The following is a 13,084-nucleotide window of genomic DNA, read 5'->3' as shown; positions in this document are numbered from 1 at the left end:
GGCTGGTGAGACGGCCACTTGCGAGCTGGGGAAGGGCTGCGGACTGTGGTTCTGGTCAGAGCTGGTGTCCTCCAGGGACCCGAGCCACAGGGGCATGGACTGCTGTCCCCACCCCCGTCGGGGCCCTGCCCACCACTACAGCGTTCCTGGGGGGTGCAAGAGTCTGGGCGCCCGCGGAGGGTGGACAAGCGCCCCCTTGCCCTTCGTCAGCACACACCCTGAGCTGTACATAGTGTGGCGCCACCTAGATGCCCACCTGGGGCAGGTTCGCGGCCCCTCCCCGGGCCTGCCCCTCCCCACCCGCCCTGCAGCGCCCGGGCCCTGTCCCGGCTGGAGGGGGGCGGAGCCGCGAGCGGACCCGGCCCTGCGGGGGGCGGGGCGCGTCGGAGTCCGGGGGGCGGGGCCCGCGGGGCGGGGCGGGGTCGGAGCCCGGGGGCGGGGCGGTCAGAGGCCGCGGGGCGGGGCCGGAGCGCGTCGGAGCCCGGGGGCGGGGCGGGGTCAGAGGCCGCGGGGCGGGGCCGGAGCCCGGAGGCGGAGCGGGGGTCAGAGGCCGCGGGCGGGGGTCGGAGTCCGGGGGGCGGGGCGCGGGTTCGAGTCCCGGGCGGGGTCGCGATGGCGGCGGAGCAGGACCCCGAGGCGCGCGCGGCGGCCCGGCCGCTGCTCACCGACCTGTACCAGGCCACCATGGCGCTGGGCTACTGGCGCGCGGGCCGGGCGCGGGAGCAGGCCGAGTTCGAGCTCTTCTTCCGCGGCTGCCCGTTCGGCGGCGCCTTCGCCCTGGCGGCCGGGCTCCGCGACTGCGTGCGCTTCCTGCGCGCCTTCCGCCTTCGGGACGCAGGTAGCCCGGCCCCGGCCCCCGCCCCGCCGCCCCCTAGATGAGCCGCCCCCCGCCCCGGCCCCCTAGATGAGCCGCCCCCCGCCCCCTAGATGAGCCCCCCCCCCGCCCGCCCCGGCCCCCCGCCGCCCGCCCAGCCGGGCCGAGCCTCCCGTGAGCCCGAGGCCTCCGGCTCCGGCCCCGACGCGTCCTGCGCTGGCTCCAGCGGTGAGGGCCTCTGTCCCCCCAGACGTGCAGTTTCTGGCCTCGGTGCTGCCCCCCGACACGGACCCCGCGTTCTTCGAGCACCTTCGCGCCCTCGACTGCTCGGATGTGACGGTGCGGGCCCTGCCCGAGGGCTCCCTCGCCTTCCCCAGCGTGAGTGTGGGGTGAGCGGGGCGCACAGGGCGCGGGCCCGCCCGGCATCGCCCAGCCGACACCCCTCCGCCCGCCCCCGCCCCCGCAGGTGCCGTTGTTGCAGGTGTCGGGGCCGCTCCTGGTGGTGCAGCTGCTGGAGACGCCCCTCCTCTGCCTGGTCAGCTACGCCAGGTGGGGTCCCCGGAGGAGCGGGGGGGGGGGGGGGGCGGGGCTGCGGGGGGGCGGGGCTGCGGGGGGGCGGGGCTGCGGGGGGGCGGGGCTGCGGGGGCGGGGCCTGGGCCCGGGAGAGGGGCCCCCCACGGTGACCTCCCGACCCCCGCGCGGCCGGCTCCTTGCCCCCACAGCCTCATCGCCACCAACGCTGCGCGCCTTCGCCTGATCGCGGGCCCCGAGAAGCGGCTGTTGGAGATGGGGCTGCGGCGAGCCCAGGGCCCCGATGGGGGTCTCACGGCCTCCACCTACAGCTACCTGGGCGGTGAGAGCTGGAGGAGGAAGGCGGGGCGGGGGGAAGAAGACCTGCCCGAAGCCCTCCAGCCCCGCCTGACCCCATGCCTGACCCCCCGCCCAGGTTTCGATGGCAGCAGCAATGTGCTTGCAGGACAGCTGCGGGGTGTGCCCCTGGCGGGAACCCTGGCCCACTCTTTCGTCACCTCCTTTTCGGGCACTGAGGTGCCCCCAGACCCGGTCAGTACCTCTCATCCCTGCTGCACTCCAGACAGCAGACCCCAAAGCCAGTCCTTGCTCAGGGGAGGGTGGTCCAGCTGCCACTTAGGCCATGCGTGGCCCACCTGAGCCACCCCGGCAGGTAGCCCCGGTGGTGGCACTGCCCCCAATCAGACCTTCCCCTGCACGAGGGACTGCCCAGCCTTCACTGAGCCCTCTCCATAGATGTTGGCTCCAGCCGCCAGTCCAGGACCTAGGGTGGACCTGACTACTCGTGTGGAGGCATGGCTGGATCGCGTGTGTGCCCATCTGGGGCTGGGGGTGCAGGAGCCCCACCGGGGAGAGCGGGCAGCCTTTGTGGCCTATGCCCTGGCTTTTCCCCAGGCCTTCCAGGGCCTGCTGGACACCTACAGCGTGCAAAGGTGAGGCCCAGGTGCTCCCCTGGGTGGGCTCTGCAGAGCAGCCACAGCCCCTCACGCACCCTTCTTGTACCCGCCCGCAGGAGTGGTCTTCCTAACTTCCTGGCAGTAGCCCTGGCCCTGGGGGAGCTGGGCTACCGCGCAGTAGGCATACGATTGGACAGCGGTGACTTGCTTCAGCAGGCCCAGGAGATCCGCGGGGTCTTCAGGACCGTCTCGGCCCGGTGAGTCCCCCGGACAGTTATGCCTGCAGAGAGATCCCAACCGGGGGCAGGAATGTTGGGATGGGGCAGAGGGAGGAAGCAGTTTGCCCCTCCCAAACTGAGGAGCTCTGATCCAGTTGCTACCTCAGTGGAGACACTGGACCCTTGGTGGGCAAATTGGGTGGGTTCACCCAGGGGCTGAAGCAAAAGGCCAAAGCCTGCGCGGCTGAAGACAGACCCTCGGCTGGTGTTGGTGGCCTGGCGGGGGGGGGCATCACTGGGGGGTGCATGTGACCAGGTACATCGGGGAACATTGGAGGGGTTACCCCCATCACAGGTTCCAGATGCCCTGGCTGGAATCCATCTCCATCGCTGTCAGCAACAACATTGATGAGAAGGAGCTGGCCCGACTGGCCCAGGAGGTGAGGTGGGGCGGGGCGGGGCAGGGTGCGGGCAAGCCAGAGGGTGGCTAGGAGGGCTCTGGGCCTGCAGATGTTAAGAAGGCCAGTGCCACCCCCTTCTCCTCCAGGGCAGTGAGGTGAACGTCATAGGCATTGGCACCAATGTGGTCACGTGTCCCCGCCAGCCTTCCCTGGGCTGCGTCTATAAGGTAGCGGATCGGGGGACCCGGTGGAGCAGACCAGAGGGATCTTGGGTTGGGGAGGAGCCCAACGATCCCAGCACATGTTTCTGCAGCTGGTGTCTGTGGGAGGCCAACCACGAATGAAGCTGACTGAGGACCCCGAGAAACAGACGCTGCCTGGGAGCAAGGCTGCCTTCCGGCTCCTGGGCCCTGAAGGTGAGCCCCTCCCAGCCCTCCGAGGCCCTTCTCAAGTCCCTGCCCCCCCCCCCTTCATTCTTGACGCACACACAGGGTCCCTGCTGTTGGATGTGCTGCAGCTGGCAGAGGAGCCACCACCCCAGGCTGGCCAGGAGCTGCGGGTCTGGCCTCACGGGGCCCGGGAAGCCTGTACCGTGAGGCCTGCCGGCGTGGAGCCCCTGCTGAGGCTCTGGGTCCAGCAGGGACAGGTGGGCGCCTCCAGCTCCTCCCGTAGTCTGCACCTTCAGCCAGAGTTGAGCCCTGGCTCTGGCCCCTGACCCAGCCCCTTCTTTCTGTCTTCCCCCCAGCTGTGCGAGCCGCTCCCATCTCTGGCCGAATCTAGAGCCTTCGCCCAGCTGTCCCTGAGCCGTCTGAGCCCTGAGCACAAGCGGCTGGAGCGGCCCGCGCTCTACCAGGTTGGTGCATGGCCACATCCTCAGCTGGCCCTGGGACCCTTTGTCCCGACGGCTCCCGTCAGCCTCTCTTCTTCCCACAGGTTGCGTTGTCTGATAAGCTCCGGGCCCTGGTGGACAGACTGGGTGCGGGAGGATCCTCGTGAGAACCATACGGGGGGGGGGGGGGGGGGCGGGGGGCAGCCCGGGGGGCTCGGTAGTTTAGCGCTGCCTTCGGCCCAGGGCCTGATCCTGGAGTCCCAGGATCGAGTTCCACATCGGGCTCCCTGCCTGGAGCCTGCTTCTCCCTCTGCCTGTCTCTCTCTCTCATGAATAAATAAAATCTTTTAAAAAAGAAAATCTTAAAAAAAAAAAAAAAAAAAGCTGGGGTTTGCCTGAAGTCAACACGTCACTCGCTGTCCTGCACAACTTGTCCTGTGTCATTTTTTTCACCCAGCCCGCCGCTCCCTAGACCCCCTGGGGCCCCCAGGGGTGGGCTGGAGTCTGGGATTGGAGTGTGGGTCCAGCTCCCAGGGGAGGCCAAGGCTGGGAGTGCCTGAGACTCATGGAGCTGGACTCGAGGGGCAAATCAGAGGCTGGAGAGCCCAGGGCTGTGGAGAGACGGGGGCTTCTAGTGCCTATCTAGGATTTGGGGGAGTTGTTGCAGGAGCCTGGGGGCGGGGAGCCATGGGGTGGGGATGAGGTACCAGAAAGAGGGCCTGGGGGACTTCCTGCATCCGGGCATGGCCGCAGACTGCACACCAACCATGGGCACTTCAAGCCTCCTGAGCCAAAGAGCAGCCCAGGTGTCCCTGGCCACTGCTGCTGCCAACCCTGCCGGACTGCCACGGGGACACTGCGCTCATGGGCTCCACCCTACTGGCTTGGCATCTGTCATGGGGTCACCAGGCCTGGACCTTAGAGGGAGCCAGCTCCTGACCCAGCAGCCTCCCAAAAGGAGGGGAGCCAGGGAGGAGATGAGCTGTGCTGGGCCTGCCTCTGCACAGGGAGCGACTCAGCTTCCAGAGAACCACTTGGGGGAGATGTTCTCGTGCTGTGGGCCACAGGGGGGGCAGGGGTTCTCGGATGCAGGCGGCACAAGGGCGGCAAAGGCAGACAGGGCAAGGGTGTGGAGAGGTGCTGGCTTCCTGGGGCCCTTCCTACAACACTTCCGCCTCTTCAGGTATCTGACCAGACTGGCTCTTCTGGGTCCCAAGGCTGGGTTAGGTTGGGCAGTGCCCCTTGTCACCGGGGGAGCGTGCCAGGATCTGGGACAGAGGCCTGATCAGGCCAGCCCTGGGGGGCATGAGGCTCAGAGGGGTACAGGATTCACCAGGCCCTAGAGACCCACAGGTCACCACGTCCTCTGCACGAGGCCCAGGGGCCCTGACCACTGACCAGGATGCAGAAGGCCCACCCCAACAACAGCAGTCCCAGCAAGGGCGCCCGAGTGGCCACAGGCACACTCCTCTCCCCCCTGCTCCACCCCTGCCCTGCCTGAGCTCAGAGGCGGGGACAGCTCTCTCCACCCCCCTCAGCCCCAGGACACCTGGCTAGGTCAGAATGCGGTGGGGACAGCCCAGCTCCAGGCCCCGCCGGCTCCTCTAGGGCTGAACCAGGCAAGGCCTTAGCTCAGGGCGGGCCCGGACTTCCGGACCCTGCCGGGGCCTGCTGAGGGCTGTCCACACCTGCCTGGGGTCTCCCCACCCAGGGGGATGGATGTCGGGGTGCAGGTCCACCATCCCAGGGATCCCATCCCTTCCACAGGGCCCTGGCGGGCACAGCCAGAGCCCACACACTCGAGCTCCAGGCTGGCTACTCACTGCGAGGGCGGGAGGGCCCTTCACAAGCCACTGATGCCTACACCCGGGGGTGTCTGTGAAATGCCCCAACCCCCACACACAACGCTCGCACGCATGCGCCACCACGCCTGTCACCGGTCCTACCTGCCCAGGGCCAGCTTCTAGGTCAGGCCCGGGCACGACTTCCCGGGAGAACCAGCACAGGTGCTGCAGGCCAGGCTCAGCTGCGCAGCTTGGGGTGTGCGGTGGCCATGGCCTGGGGACTGTGGGGCAGGGCCCGAGGGGGCCCTGTGGGGGCTCTAACCCTGTCGGCTCTGGCTGAAGGCATCCAAGCCAACCAGGGACAGACCTCGGGTCGCTCTTCTGCTGGCCCTCAGCCTGAACGTGCGCTTGAACCTGAGGTGGAGCCTCGGAGTGCAAGTGCCATCCCCCCAGCCGGTAGGGAGCCCTGCCCCTCGCCCAGCGGGCAAGGTCCCGCCCCTGAGGGACCCCACCAGGTGAGTGTGGAGGGAAGGGAGGCCGAGGGGACCCCAGGAAGGAGGTTGGGGGGCACTGGGGAACAGAATCAGGCGAGGCAAGACTTTGTACTTCCCGCCCACCCTGTCCTAGGAACCCCAGAGTTCCTGGGAAGAGGGGGCGCTCGCTGACCTGGCCTTGTACACGGCTGCCTGCCTGGAAGAGGCTGGCGTTGCAGGGACCCAGGCAACAGCGCTCATGCTGTCCTCCGCTCTGGAGGCCCGGGGGGAGCATCTGGAGGACAACGTAAGCCACCCCCCCGGGGCCCCCGACACTCCTGCTGCTGAGTTCCAAGGTGGGGGGGACAAGCAAGTGGCCCGACCAGCACACAGGCTGTGGGCTGCACCTGCCCTGTGGGGGCGCAGAGAGCGGCGGAGCCCTGATGCCCGCTCCCCTGTACAGGTGTATGCCCTGGTGCGAGGGCTGCTGGCACAGGTGCCCAGCTTGGCCCAAGGGAGGCCCCGGCAGGCGGCCCTGCGGGTGCTGAGCGCGCTGGCCCTGGAGCACGCGCGGGAAGTGGTGTGTGCGCTGCTGCCAAGCTCGCTGCCCCCCGACCGGTAACCTGCCGCACCCAGGCCGCAGCCACATCCCGGAGCCTCCTTCCCCATGCAGCTTCCTTCCCCTTCCTGAGCCTTCCTGATTGGCGGTGGAGTTTAGCCCCGGTGGGGCGGGGGGGATAGAGGGGGGCAGAGCCTCTGAATTCCCTCCACCACCTATTGCCCTGCCCTCGCACCTGGGGGGCCCAGCTCGGGGCCCTGCCATCGCCCCCCAGGTCATGCTGGGAGCCCAGCCCAGGGCTCCAGGGTGGGACGAGCAAGCCAGCTGGCTTCTTGGCCCCAAGGCCCCTGGCTCCTCGGTTAACCTGCCCGGAAGACGTTTTCTTTGGTTTCATCCTCTGCAGTGACCACGTGCAATCCAGCTTCGTTTCCCTGCTGCTGGCTCCACGCGGGGTTTGGGGTAGTCTACACAGACGCCATTCATTCTGGTTCATTCTGGTTCTCCGGGGCTTGCGGGGGGAGGGCGACTCCCCGTCTCAGGTGCTCCGTCCCCCCAGGGCAGCCGCCGAGCTGTGGCGCAGCCTGAGCCGGAACCAGCGCGTAAACGGGCAGGTGCTGGTCCAGCTGCTGTGGGCGTTGAGGAACGAAGCCGGGCCTGAGCTCGAGGCGCTGGCGGTAGGAGCCTCCCCAGGGCCCAGGGGCAGGAGTGGGGGCGGCAGCTGCTCCTCAGTCTGGTCCTCAGGTGTCCGCGGCTTTGTCCCGAGCTCTCGGCGTGCGGGGCACCAGGGCCTGAGCCCGGCTCCTTGTTCTGCAGGCCACTCGGGCCCTCGGGGAGATGCTGGCTGTGTCTGGCTGCGTGGGTGCCACTCGGGGCTTCTACCCACACCTCCTGCTCGTGCTGGTCACGCAGCTACACCGGCTGGCGCGGCGTGTGCGCTCCCCAGACACCCCTAAGGTGCAGGCCCCATGGCACCGAGGGCCCCCGCACAGCCACGCCAGGTGAGGGGCACGCGCCAGGGAGAAGCAGGGGCTGGGCCAGCGCCCTCCGCACCCTGACCCCCTGCCGCCCGCCCCGCAGCTGTGCTGTGGAAGCCTTGAAGGCTCTGCTCACGGGGGATGGAGGCCGCATGGTGGTCACGTGCATGGAGCAGGCCGGGGGCTGGAGGAGGCTGGTGGGAGCCCACACCCACCTAGAAGGCGTCCTGCTGCTGGCCAGGTGCTGGGGGCAGGGGGCGGGGGTGGCGGTTAGGGGGAGCCCGGCAGCAGCAGGACAGAGAACGCCCGTTTCCACCCCACCCCAGTGCCATGGTGGCCCACGCTGACCACCACCTGCGGGGCCTTTTTGGGAACGTGCTGCCCCAGCTGCGCAGCCCCGACGACACGCAGCGCCTCACGGCCATGGCCTTCTTCACGGGGGTGAGCCTGCTTCCCGCGGCGGTGAGGGGCGGCCGGGGACGCCCGAGTGCTGACCCGCCGCCCCCTCAGCTGTTGCAGAGCCGGCCCACAGCAGGCCTCCTGAGGGAGGAGAGCATCCTGGAGCGGCTCTGCGCCTGGCAGGGCGACCGCGAGCCCACTGTGCGCTGGCTGGGCCTGCTGGGCCTGGGCCACCTGGCGCTGAACCGTGGCAAGGTGGGGGCCGGGGGTAGGGGAGGGGGAGGGGGGTAGGGAGGGAGAGGGGAGGGCACCCCGACAAGGTGGGGGCGGGGGAGGGGGAGAGGGAGGGAGAGGGGAGGGCACCCCGACAAGGTGGGGGCGGGGGAGGGGGAGAGGGAGGGAGAGGGGAGGGCACCCCGACAAGGTGGGGGCGGGGGAGGGGGAGAGGGAGGGAGAGGGGAGGGCACCCCAACAAGGTGGGGGCGGGGGGAGGGGGAGAGGGAGGGAGGGGGGGCGCACCGGCAAGGTGGGGGCGGGGGGAGGGGGAGAGGGAGGGAGAGGGGAGGGCACCCGACAAGGTGGGGGCGGGGGGAGGGGGAGAGGGAGGGAGAGGGGAGGGCACCCGACAAGGTGGGGGCGGGGGGAGGGGGGAGAGGGAGGGGGGGGCGCACCGGCAAGGTGGGGGCCGGGGGAGGGGGCGCACCGGCAAGGTGGGGGAGGGGGCACCGGGGCGGGGGCGAACGGCCGCCCACGAGAGCCCCTGCCCCGCAGGTGCGGCACGTGAGCAGGGTGCTGCCCGCACTGCTGGGCGCGCTGGGCGAGGGCGACGCGAGGCTCGTGGACGCCGCGCTGGGCGCCCTGCGGAGGCTCCTGCTGCGGCCCCGGGCTCCCGTGCGGCTGCTGAGCGCCGAGCTGGGGCCCCGCCTCCCGCCGCTGCTGGACGACGTAAGCCCCGCCCCCGCCCCTCCGGGCCCCGCCCCCCCGCCCCCACCTTGCCCTCTCCCCTCCCGCCCGCCCTGCCCCTCCCCCGCAGGGCCCCTCCCCTCCCCGCAGGGCCCCGCCCCCCGCCCCCACCTTGCCCTCTCCCCTCCCGCCCGCCCTGCCCCTCCCCCGCAGGGCCCCGCCCCTCCCCGCAGGGCCCCTCCCCTCCCCGCAGGGCCCCGCCCCCCAGCCCCCACCTTGCCGCGGTGCCCTCTCCCCCCTCCCGCCCCCGTCCCTCCCCCCTCCCGCCCCCCCCCCGTCCCTTCCTCTCCCCATCCCCACCGGGACGCCGCCCTCCCCGGGCTCTCCGGGTCCTGGGTCTGCCCCGAGCGCGTCCTCCCACGCAGGCCCGGGACTCGGTGCGCGCCTCGGCCGTCGGGCTTCTGGGGACGCTGGTGCGGCGGGGCCGGGGCGGGCTCCGGGTGGGGCTCCGCGGCCCCCTGCGGAAGCTGGTGCTCCGGAGCCTCGTCCCTCTGCTGTTGCGCCTGCAAGATCCCAGCCGGGATGCTGCTGAGGTCAGCCGCCCCCAAGACCGTCCCACTGCTGTCCCCATCCGGCCCTCCCCATCCCCCCCCCCCCCCCCCCCGCACATCTGTGAAGTCTGAGGTCAGGGACTCCTCCAGGGACGCCCACGTCGGGGGCTCCCGGGTGCCTGGCCTTTCCTGGGCGGCTTACCCTGGGCTGCTCCGGCCCTCGTCCTGGCCCCCCAGCCCCCCCCGCCCCCCCCATCCTTCTTGTCACTTTCTGGACCTAACCCTGACCCCGTCCTCGGTCCTAGAGTTCAGAGTGGACCCTGGCCCGCTGTGACCAGGCCTTGCGTTGGGGCCTGCTGGAGGACATGGTCACGGTGGCCCACTACGACAGCCCTGAGGCCCTAAGCCGCATCTGCCACTGCCTGGTCAGTAGGGGAGGACAGTGCCTGGGACGGGGTATGGTCGGCCGCCCATGGGCTGCAGTGGACACCAGGTCCCCCAGACTGAGTCTCCTCACTCCCCCAGCCAAGGTGGGGGCAGGCCTAAGACCTCAGGGCCTGCTGCCTTGCCCTGGGGGCTCCCCAGGGGACCCCAGCTTGGGGGCTTGCCTCGGCCACCTCCTCCCCGTGTGGGATTCACGGGCTGCCATGAGCCCATCGCTCCCAGGTGCAGCAGTACCCGAGCCACGTACCCAGCTTCCTGAGCCAGACCCAGGGCTACCTGCGGAGCCCACAGGACCCCTTGCGCTGGGCAGCGGCCGTGCTCCTAGGTGAGGCGGTCCCGCTGTCACTCAGGGCTCTGGGAGCTGGACGGGCCCCTCCCTGTTGGGGTCTGGGGCCAGTGCTCACAGGTGTGCCTCGGTCCAGGCTTCCTCGTCCACCACACGTGCCCGGGCTGCGTCAGCCAGGACCTGCTGGACTCCCTGTCGCAGGGTAGGGCCCAGCTTGCTCGCCGGGGTGTGGGGTCCTGGAGAGGCCATAGGCGCAAGGCCGGGGTGGGTGGGAATGGATGGCTGGAGGGCCAGGGCCTGGGGTACGCTGTGGCCCTGAGAGCCCGAGCCGCCCTGTGCCTGCAGACCTGGGGCAGCTGCAGAGTGACCCGGAGCCCGCCGTGGTGGCCGCCGCCCACGTGTCCGCCCAACAGGTGGCGCTGCTGACCCACGCACAGGCCCGGCCCCGCAGCCTGCGACTCCTCCTCCGGGCAGGCCTCTGGCCCCAGCCCTGCCCCCGCCGGCCCCCGCCGGCCTTCGCCGACAGCCCGTTCCAGTCCCGCAGCTTCATAGGTCGCTGGGGCTGCGTGGGACCTGGCTGAGCCCAAACGGAGGCAGCCCGGAGGGTGCCTGGGGCCAAGTCAGGCTCTGGCCAGTCCCGGCCAGGGCGGGTCTGCAGAGGAGGCCCACGGGTGCGGGTGGGCAGCCTGGGCCTGGGCCTGGGTGCACACACACCCTCCCCGTCCAGGAGCGCTCCGCCCGGCAGCCTCGGGGCCTAGGACAGCGGTGCCTCCTGTCCCAGCACCAGCTTGTCCTCAGCCTCCTGTGCCTCTTGCACCCTGGACGGCACCCGGCCTCGCGAGCTGGGGTCTGGTGGGGACATCGTGAAACTGGCCGGACCCTGGGAGCCGGTGCCACCATAGGCTGCCTGCTTTCTGGGCCTGTGCAAAGCCTCCCCGGCCCGTCTGGGCTCTCCTCCCCAGCAGCCCCTCGACCCCCGTCCCCCGTCCCGTGTCCCAGTCCTCACTGGCCTGTCTCCATGCCCCACCCCATTCCTGCTCATCGTGTCACACCACCTGAGCCTTCTCCTGGTTTCCCCTGACGTCCCCGCTGGAGGCTTGGGACAACACCTGTGGCTTCAGGTGTGAGGTACCACCGTCAGCACCCCACCAGGCCGGGCCCTCACACCGGCTCTCCAGCGCCCTGCGTGGGCTTGGACGAGGACAGCACTGGACACGCAGGGAGGAAGGCCCTCTGGAAGCCGGCTCCTCCAGAACGCCTACCTTGAGCTATTCTCTCTCCCGCCTCAGAGAGGCCTTGGCTCACAGCCTCTTGGGGGGCTGGGAGCAGTCCTCCCAGTCTGGAGACCCCTTGGGGTCCTGTGGGAAGTGTTTAAAATAAACACAGGTGGATGAAAGGGCTGTGGCGTGTGTCTGGGACGGGGTCTGTGCCCAGGATGGATTCTGATGACCTCGGCCTGGTCCAGCGTGTGGCTGAGGATCACACGTGAGGCAGTCTAGCCGGGAACAAGGATCCGCCCGGTGGCGGGGTGAGAGTCAGGCTGGTTCAGAGTCCAGGTCTGTGGCCAGGGTCAGGCGGGGCTCAGCCCGAGATAAGGAAGAGAAAGCTCAGGAGCTCAGGCAGGAGGGAGGTGAGGTGTCTCTGGGGCCAGGCAGGGTCAGGCTGAGGGCGCGGGTCTGCGGGGAGCCAGGCAGGGCTTGGGTGTTAATTCACAGCCTCCAGAGCAGATGCCAAACAAGATTAAGCCCTAAGAAACGTAGGGAGGACGCAGGACAGGCCAGGAGGCCCTCAGACTCCAGGGGAGGGAGGGCGGGAGCGGAAGCAAAGGTTGGTGGGAGCATCCCGGGAGGCCGTGCTGGCCTCGGTGCCCTCGGGCTCCCGAGACGGGTGCTGCGCGGGGCTGGGTCTCCCTCCTCAGTTTCCCTGGAGGCAGCCGGTGTGGGGGGAGCATTCTCAGGGCTCTGACTCGATCGGGGCCCTAAGCCAGGCCGAGCAGGAGCCTCAGGCTGCCCTTGGTGGCGGCCCCTGAGGCCAGAAGCCAGCCTGGCCTCCCCACAGCTGCAGCCCAGGAGCCAGGCCTCAGGGTCCCGCTTCTCATCAAGGGGAGCCGGTGGCACGGAGGCCTTCTCCAGAGGAGGCCCCAGCCCCCATGGGAGCTCGGGCGGGCCGTGCTGCCCTTCCCACCCCTTAGCAGGGGCGCAGGCTGTCTCTTGCACGACGCATCAGCCTGCTGGCAGCCCCGTGCCCATCCCCGTTCCTTGGCCCCCACCCAGGACCACTGGACCAGCCGCCCTCCCGGTGTGGGGTCCATGTGACGTCCATGTGGTCCGAAGGCCCAGGCGGTGGCTGGGCCCTGGGAGTGTGGCTGTCCCACCCCGTGGCGCTGCTCAGCCGTGTGCCAGGCGAGCGTTTCCAGCCCGGGGAGGGGTCTAGGCTGACTGGCTCCACCGGGCCTGCCCGCAGAGGGGCCGCAGGTGCTCCTGCCTCTGGAACACTTCCCGAGACCTGGCCTAGTCCGGTCCCGCTCACGCACTGTGGTTTCCTTGGCAGCGCCCTGGACCAGGGCTCCCAAAAGAGAAGCGTGGGTCCTGGAGAAGCCCAACAGGCCTGGCACTGCCTGCCTCCCTCCGTGTGTGAGAGGCGCACCTAGAGGGTTCCTGGCACCGGGATCTGGGATCTGGGACGTTTCCGGGGCGGTCCACCTTTGTTCTGATGATACACATTCCGCTGTTGGGTTTGGATGCCACATGTCCTCCCGAGCTCTTGTCCTGGCAATGGCTGGACTCACGAGCCCTGGTCCGGGGTGGGGAGTCCCCGAAGCTGTGTCAGCAGCGGGCTGTGACAGTAGGACAGCGCAGCTTCCCCCACCCTCCCACATGACTGCGCCTCCCACCGGGAGAGGGACCTGTCTCCCTGCTGAGCACGTTCCTGGAGATGGGGAAGGACACCACCTGTCCCTACCCCCGGGGCGCTCCCACCATGGGAGGCTGAATGCCCAGGGATCTGCCTCTGGGGCAAGGAG

The 13,084-nt window shown here is 70.0% G+C and overlaps 2 protein-coding genes across 4 annotated transcripts; both read left to right on the top strand.

Annotated features, from left to right (window-relative positions):
* Window positions 1–557: 557 nt before the first annotated feature.
* On the top strand, window positions 558–4,115 carry NAPRT (nicotinate phosphoribosyltransferase). 3 transcript variants are annotated; one of them, XR_011999257.1, is made up of 13 exons: window positions 558–838; window positions 1,065–1,192; window positions 1,281–1,363; window positions 1,537–1,667; window positions 1,761–1,876; window positions 2,081–2,277; window positions 2,358–2,498; window positions 2,815–2,899; window positions 3,007–3,087; window positions 3,174–3,276; window positions 3,378–3,506; window positions 3,606–3,713; window positions 3,794–4,115. XR_011999257.1 is itself a non-coding variant. In XM_025987543.2 (13 exons), exons 1-13 carry the CDS (start codon window positions 613–615, stop codon window positions 3,854–3,856), a joined length of 1,578 nt encoding a protein of 525 aa, XP_025843328.2. In that variant the 5' UTR covers window positions 558–612; the 3' UTR covers window positions 3,857–4,115. The 3 variants fall into 3 exon arrangements, 2 of the variants coding, with proteins under 2 accessions (XP_025843328.2, XP_025843327.2); XM_025987543.2 differs by having other exon boundaries at window positions 1,065–1,153; window positions 3,352–3,506; XM_025987542.2 differs by having other exon boundaries at window positions 559–838; window positions 3,352–3,506.
* Window positions 4,116–5,742: 1,627 nt separating this feature from the next.
* On the top strand, window positions 5,743–11,446 carry MROH6 (maestro heat like repeat family member 6). The gene is made up of 14 exons (XM_072745745.1): window positions 5,743–5,988; window positions 6,101–6,253; window positions 6,410–6,564; window positions 7,062–7,179; window positions 7,319–7,503; window positions 7,583–7,720; window positions 7,806–7,920; window positions 7,990–8,133; window positions 8,650–8,823; window positions 9,207–9,374; window positions 9,638–9,757; window positions 9,999–10,101; window positions 10,199–10,264; window positions 10,408–11,446. The coding sequence occupies exons 1-14, from the start codon at window positions 5,743–5,745 to the stop codon at window positions 10,641–10,643; spliced, it is 2,121 nt and encodes a 706-aa protein (XP_072601846.1). The 3' UTR covers window positions 10,644–11,446.
* Window positions 11,447–13,084: the final 1,638 nt, after the last annotated feature.

This window comes from Vulpes vulpes, unplaced genomic scaffold (assembly GCF_048418805.1).
Source record: "Vulpes vulpes isolate BD-2025 unplaced genomic scaffold, VulVul3 u000000671, whole genome shotgun sequence".
NCBI lineage: Eukaryota > Metazoa > Chordata > Mammalia > Carnivora > Canidae > Vulpes > Vulpes vulpes.
Note: the sequence above shows the minus strand (reverse complement) of the source record. Positions and strands in the feature narration are given on the sequence as shown.